Source organism: Penaeus japonicus, unplaced genomic scaffold, assembly GCF_977035675.1.
Source record: "Penaeus japonicus unplaced genomic scaffold, GWHDUDI00000001_assembly GWHDUDI00000001, whole genome shotgun sequence".
In the NCBI taxonomy this organism is placed as follows: domain Eukaryota; kingdom Metazoa; phylum Arthropoda; class Malacostraca; order Decapoda; family Penaeidae; genus Penaeus; species Penaeus japonicus.
This window is the reverse complement of record NW_028234403.1, coordinates 13352786-13360285: the sequence shown is the minus strand read 5'-3', so window position 1 is coordinate 13360285 and position 7500 is coordinate 13352786. Positions and strand designations below refer to the sequence as shown.

The window sequence follows — 7500 nt, the reverse complement described above, 5'->3', positions numbered from 1 at the left end:
CTGTATGGAGGGCTTAGGTTTACATGCCAGAAGAAGTATATTTTGAGTTGGAATGTCAAATAGTTGCCAAACAATAGAGCATCAAAGTTGAAAAAGTTGCTCTATTATTATGAAAGCAAATGAGCAAAAATATAACATTCATCATAATCAGTATTGTAATAAATCATGTATTTATTGTGTATTTATAATTATGTAGAATATTGAGTTGAAAATAAATGAATGTGAACTGCTAAGCCACAGCAGTGAAATGAAGTTTAGAATCCAGTGTTCTTTCATTCTCATCTAGTCACATGGCCCACTTTTCTGTCTCTCAGATTATCATGTAGATGTTTTGAACTGAACATGATGATATCAAATAATGTCTAGAAATATAATTAGCTTGTGTAATAGATGTAATATGAGCCATGGATAAGATACTGCATGTGCTTTCTTTTTATTATAGTCATCTATGTGCTTTTACATTATATGGGAAAGGATTGCAGTTCAGCTTAGAAGTTTTTCATGGCCCACAGGTTTAACGTAAGACAGCCTAGGATGGCTGTTACTTGTAGAACTTCAAGTAACAGCACTGTATAAAAGAGAAATAACATTTTCTGCCATACTATAGCAAAACACAGTATATTTGAGTTTAGCATTATATATCTTAGTATAATTATTTGATTTGATATAACCATCTGCATTGCATTGGGCAGTCTCAAATTTCAATTACATTTTTATAGAATTCAGAAAGTGTATTAGCAGAGAGTAGCCTATAAGATATATGGGCAATTAATCCTTTATTTATGATCTGTGTAAAATGTTCTTATCCTTCCTCCTTGTGTATCAGGGAGAGCGCGAAGTTATTGGGGATTTGGAGGAGATTGTCACAAGTTCTCAGATTGTGGCTCAGGAGGGAGCAGATGCCGAGCCCTTAGTTATGAGAGACAAGTCAAAGAAAAAGAACAAACGAAGATATGGTAAGCCTCTACTGTTAGTTCTGTTATCTAGTACTAGTAATATGCAGGATAACTTAATGTCTTAGATAAGAATGATGTAAATATTCTTAATAGAAACTTTTTATAGAAATTTTGTAAGATATGGTAAAGCATGGACTGAATTGTTTACTGGTAAGAGAAAGTATATAAGTTGGGATTTTCTCTTCTTTTCCCTGCTTTTATCTCAGGTATGCTGTCTGGGTTGTACAGTAACACTGTATATTTTATATTCTGATGAAATTAATCTTTATCAATGTTGTTTTATTTCTTTTTCTTTTTTAGATGCAACACCATCACCAGATACAATGAGTATTAACAGCTACAGATCAACGCAGTCTGATTTTAGTGATGCTACCAGCAGTGAGCTGCCTTCCAGTCCTTCCGTGGCCTTGTCTCATAGCTCCGTTTCTCCTTCTCATGGAGCAATGCCGCAGGACTTGTCAACTACGCTCACAGAGTCTGGCAAATTGCAAGCTTTGGAGGATACAGGGGAAGAGAAAGATGTTGATTGTGGCTCAGGAGGGAGTAGAGATGCTAAAGGCCATGGCCAGACTTCAGAGGATGAGCAGGAACTTGGAGCAAAAGGAAACAGTGAAAGAGGAGAGAGTAACAGCCATGAGGCTGAGTTTGATCTAAAGAGTGCAGATAACAGAACTTATGAAGACTTTAAATCTAACATAGAACAAAAGGAAATCTTGTTAGCAGAGATTCTTGATCTTGGGTGTCTCAAGATGGACCATGAGAGTGCTAACAAGGGAGAGAAAAAACTGTATGATATTGAGAGTCGCCATTGCATGGATAGGGAGCTTAGCATTGAAAGTGGAGGATGCTCAACCCCAAGCACAGTGAAGGAACAATCCCCTGTACCAGATGGACCTGTGTATGAGGACTTTTTCGCCCAGTTCTATTCCGAGAATAGTTTTAGTTCTTTCGAAAGTGGACCAGACTCATCTAGTCAGAAAGTACATGAGTCTAATGTAGAAAACAATTTTGATGGGAATTCACTAGGCAGCAATGATGGGGGAGAAAGAATAGAGAGTAACACCAGTGAAGATCGGTTGAGTTGTCTGAGTTACGGTCCTCCTTCAGGAAGTAGTCTGGTGTCTCTTCCTGGAAATAGATTCCACACTGAAAGCCAAGAAAATAACACAAGTGAACCTAGAACTATGATAACAGTGACAGACTCTTCTGAAGTAGCTGACATAAGTTGGTCGTACTCAACAGTGGAGTTTCATGATAATCATGAGTATGAGAATGAGGAAATGACAGGTGGTTGGGTCAAACAGAGAATTCCAAGCAGTGTGTTCAGTTTGAGTGTCTCTGAAAATACCATAACCTTCCTGGATGACTGTGGTTGTTTGTACTTTAAGAATGTTAGTAATGATTCCAGCAGTCACGCTTGGAGAAAGGTGAAGCTGACGGCAAAAGTAACAGATATATCACTATCTCCTAACAATTCTGTTCTTTGGATACGATCTGACGGCCATGCATATGCCGTTGGATCGCCTGCCTTGGAAGTCGTTTCGCCTGCAAAGATGTCGTTAGCTGCTCGGAATGTGAAGCAGATGAGCCTTGATGATGAACTGGCTTGGTACACACGAGAAGAAGGACAGGTGAGCAAAGGAGGCTGATCTAAGATGAGGGATGTATTTAGCGTGATAATCATTAGTATGTTTTCTCCAGAAGAGATGGATTTTGCCCATGAGTGTGACTATGGTTGGAGTTGTTCTTTGCATTTTACCTGACTAGATATCATGCAATTCCTGCAATCTAGGGTGCTAAAGGAACTGGAGCTCAGCCGCATTTTGACAAGCATGGTCTCAGAAAGATGTTTGATATAATTATTATACAGGTGTGTGTGTGTGTGTGTGTGTGTGTGTGTGTGTGTGTGTGTGTGTGTGTGTGTGTGTGTGTGTGTGTGTGTGTGTGTGTGTGTGTGTGTGTGTGTGTGTGTGTGTGTGTGTGTGTGTGTGTGTGTGTGTGTGTGTGTGTGTGTGTGTGTGTGTGTGTGTGTGTGTGTGTGTGTGTGTGTGTGTGTGTGTTTGTGTGTGTTTGTTTGTTTTACAAAACATTAATCTATACTGAGATAGCAGATATATAAAAAAAAATAGAAACTGGCTGTGAATTTTTGTAACTGTGTTTTGAATCATCATATTTAGAAATCTATGTTTTCTTTTTCTCTTTAACAACATGAAAAACACGAAGAAAAAATATGGTAGAGGCTATCATGACTCATGTCACTAACTACGTTTTGAAGCCAGTCTGGGTGTCCCTAGCCCAGGAAAATCTTAGTGTGAGAATGTCTTTGGGAGCAGAGCTGAACCATCTTAGCTATATTGTTTACTAATACCCAATTAAGTGTCATAGAACAGAAAGGAAAGAAAAAAAGATTGGGCTCTTTTGAATTATGAATGACTGTAGTATTTATCTGAATTATCGTTTTCAAAAAGGTGGGTCTGTGTTAGACAATACTCAACATGTATTTTTTAACAACTCTGTAGCTGAATTTGTCCATTCCTCTTCTGCTGTTGTCTTCAGATGTCAGTGTCTGTTCCTCTTCTCTCTGTGGTGTATGCTAATAACCTTTTGACAATCTGTTCTCAGTTCTTATTGTAGAGTGCCACGAAAAGACTTTTTTTTTGTATCTTATATTTGAATTTATTGTTTTTTTTATTTAATGTTCATATTTTGTTGTTAATTTGAACAGATGAATGATTATGAATGCAAATTATATTCATTTCTGGAGACTTATTAAGGAATTAGAATCTGGTTACTTATTTGATGTCTACACATTAAACTTTAAATAAACTCATAGTTACTGTTGGTGGGGAAAGCATTTCAGTAGACTCACATTATTCCATAGGATGCATTTTGATCACAGAAGAGCCATACATAATGTAAAAGTAATGCATAACCTTTATTAATTTGCAAAAATAGGTACTTGTGAAATCCGATATTCATTTCCCAACTTTTTATTCTCACAGGTTTGCGTGCAGCTGGGATTGAGCAGCCGAAGTCCATGTGGAGTTGAATACACCATCTCATGCAAGGAGTTCCAGCTGGTCAAGGTGGTGTGTCATGCGAGAGTAGTTTGGGGCCTGACTGACAGAGGACAGGTGGCTTTCAGGTGTGTTCTGAATTTTTAATATACATGGCTTTGATTTATTGATTGCAATAGGAAATAAAGTGATAGCAGTTTTGTGTGGTTTCTTGATTGACTAGAAAGATTGAGATGAGGGTTTTGGTACAAGGTGTTTTGCAGGGAGTTTAGACAGGGAAAGTTGTGTTTTAGTCGTTCATTATGTAATGGTCCTTCTGTATGTTTGAGCTGTAGCAAATATGTATTGTTTGTTGTCTGACTTCATAGAAAATGTTTATGAAAAAGATTTGATTAGTATCATAATGAATGTAAAGAAGTTGAAAAACTTTTATTTTTTATTATATAATCACATTTGCATAGCCAATAAATTCATGGTTTTCATGATATTTAATTAATGTGCTGAAGTCATTATCATGATTAAATTGGACCTAATTAATTTTGTACAAATATAAGTTATTAGCTATTTATATTTTCTAATTTACTTTTCTTTTTCTTTTTTGTTTTTGTTATTATTGTGTTTTCACTCATCATGATGTACATGGAAGTTGAGTTTCATATTTGCCCTGTTTATATCTAAGTATGGAATGATGAATGTTGAGCTCATAATATTTTTCTTTCTTTCATCCTTTCTGTTTTCTAGATGAACTTTTAGAGAGCCACCCTTATTTTCCCCCTCCCTCTTTGGTCATTTATGCCAGAGATCACAACTTCAAGCTGGGTTTAAGGATGTGGGTTGTTAGAAGTTGTTTTCAGTTAAGTATGGTTGTGTAATCCTCCTTTTTTTAAAGCTTCCCCAACGATTATGTTCTACTGGGGAAGTATTCTTGTTAGTTCTTCATTTTATACTAATTCTAGGGTTTACTTATTTATTTGGTTGAAACTCTTGTAAAAGTAACACTAGTGGCTCCTGTCAGGGCCATCCTAGCGTGACATCCAGGATTGAAAAAGATGTATTGATCAAGGCGGTACAAAGATGAATGGATAATGTTGCTTAATAATTAGTAATCATGCATGTTATGGTCATTAATCCCTTCATGTGGGAAGTCCTGCATCCTCTCACTTTTTCACAGCTGGGCTTATATTCAGAATTTGAAAAAAAAGAGTAAAAACATCCTTGCAAATGAATCAGCAGTTATACAAACTCACACATAAAATAAGAAGAAAAAAGAAAAGAAAAATCATGGACTTACCCTTTGCTCCTTTTGTAATGGGATGGGACAGAAAGGGTACTCTGCCCCATCCAAGTGCCATACCTTTACACTTCTTGGTCCCCTTATTTAGGCCTAACAATAACCTCCACCTCCCCCAGCTGACTCTGTCCTGATAAGCGTCTATCGCACTGTCAGGAGTCAGTGGGAGAAATATGAAAACTGAATATACGTGCCTATATAAGATAAAGAACTTTTTGTATAGAAGAAGGATACGTTTATTTATTTCTATCAACCAATTTAGCACCTTTTATTGATGACAAGAAAAGTGATTTGAAGCCATTCTGGAAATATTTATTATTTAACCAGTAGAGTAGTAGGCATGACCAAGTCAATGATAGTTGTAAATAATTTTTGATATATATTTTTTTCTTTTTATTGTTTAGTAAGATTGAGATTTTACCAAGCATGATCATAATTTTCAGCAGCGATAGTATTTGAGATGAACATCATAAGGGGAATAGTTATACTGTGCATAAGCTGTTGGAGCTTACTTTTCACGTGGATTAATTGTGTGTGGACTCTATGAAGACTTACATTACATGAATCCTGCATGGTTGCAAATGGGCTAAAGATTACCATGCATCACCCACAAAAGAGCATATTTTCAATGAGTATACATTTTAAGAAAATGTGTTTACCTTAGATTCATAATCAGTAATGATTAAGAAAGACTGGAAATGTATGTAATCATCATCTATTGTCATGAATGTGGATAAAGTGTTGATGTGTGAATGTATATGTACCCATTTTTGATGCAGATATTGTAGAAGTTTCATTACATTATGAATTATTTATGGTTTCTATATTGTTATAGATTTCTGTTCTGTCTTAGTTATATTTCTTTCCAGTTTCTTGCGAAAAGTCTAGTGAGTGCCTGACATACTTGTAGAGATCTTCTCTTGCTCATTAATGGTGTATCATGATTTTACAGAATAGGAGTGAGCACCCAGTCTCCCATGGGGCATGAGTGGGGCCTGATGAAGAGCCAAGGACTGAAGGTCAAGGATCTTGCCTTAGGACCTGGGAATTGGGGCTGGATTGTGGACATGCAGGGCAGGGTCTATTTCCGGGCTGGCGTTTGCGCCGAATACCCTCAGGGAAGGGATTCGAAGTGGTGGCAGGTGAGGGAAAGGCATATGCTTCTTCAGTATTGATGAAGAAAATGGCAGGGATTGAAGATAGACAGTAAATAACATGTTATTGAGATAATATTTTGATAAAAGTCTCGAGTGTACATATTTTCTTAGATATTGTGAAGACTATTTTGACTATCTAGGATTTGCACTTTGGCAGGTTGCTACCAGTGACTACATGATGGAACAAACCAGTGAACTAGGATCTACTATGTTAAGTCTGTCATCCAAGGGAATCTATTTAGCGGAGAGAGGGAAGAACTATATATACACCCACACTACAGATGTACAAGGTAAATGATGAAGATTAGACTATTTTTGATAAGTATTTATATTTTCATGTATAATGTAAGGAAATAATAGCCTCATATATTTTTTTTTATAATACTTAATCACTATTTATTGTAGGGCATGTGTGGAATGTATTTAGCAAAGAAAGTTGGTCGACTGTATGCGCAGAAGGGGTTTACATGGATCAAGGTGCTATCTGCTGCCTATCTCCAAAGGGCCAGCTGTTCATTGTCAACCCCAACACTTCTAATTATGTGGTAGGTTATAGATCTGTTTGCTTATGGTGTATTTATACATGATTTTGTACTTGTAGCATTGCTCTAAGTTGTGGATAGAGATTCACTTTATTGTATATAAATCCAGCTGTAAGAATTGTTTGTGAAACATTGTAGGGGAAATATTGATTTGCCTTACTTTTGTCAATAAATAGAGTGCATTTAAGTTGTAAGTGTGCGTCATCTACAGGTTCCATTCTCCAAATGAATAGAACCTTGTTAGAAATTAATCTGAAATTTCTGGAAGCATTTCATAGCTTCATAGCTTTATTATTATTATTTTTTACTCATTTCATAGGCATGAATAGATAAGGTTGTATACCAGCAGTTGGCATTCTTGTGATAAAGTTTAAAATCACATCTTGTTCTGTTTATTCAGGATCATTAAAACTCGATTGTCTGTAATGTTTTACATTTATAACATTCACATTGACGTTCATCTTCAGCCTCTAGATGTGGCAGACACAGAGTGTGTTGTCAGCGTAGCACAGCGACCTGAAGCTATATGGGTCCTGA

At 36.4% G+C, this 7500-nt stretch overlaps 1 protein-coding gene across 4 annotated transcripts in view; it reads left to right on the top strand.

Moving 5' to 3' along the window:
• LOC122254045 (tectonin beta-propeller repeat-containing protein 2) overlaps positions 1-7500 on the top strand; it is a 24443-nt gene that overhangs the window by 7785 nt on the left and 9158 nt on the right. For all 4 annotated transcript variants that reach the window (XM_043017528.2, XM_043017519.2, XM_086536533.1 and 1 more), the window contains exons 5-11: positions 827-956; positions 1257-2587; positions 3959-4101; positions 6217-6406; positions 6579-6711; positions 6827-6966; positions 7431-7500. The exon at positions 7431-7500 is cut by the window's right edge and continues 90 nt beyond it. In XM_043017528.2, coding sequence (XP_042873462.2) covers positions 827-956; positions 1257-2587; positions 3959-4101; positions 6217-6406; positions 6579-6711; positions 6827-6966; positions 7431-7500 — 2137 coding nt within the window. The remainder of the gene's footprint in view (positions 1-826; positions 957-1256; positions 2588-3958; positions 4102-6216; positions 6407-6578; positions 6712-6826; positions 6967-7430) is intronic.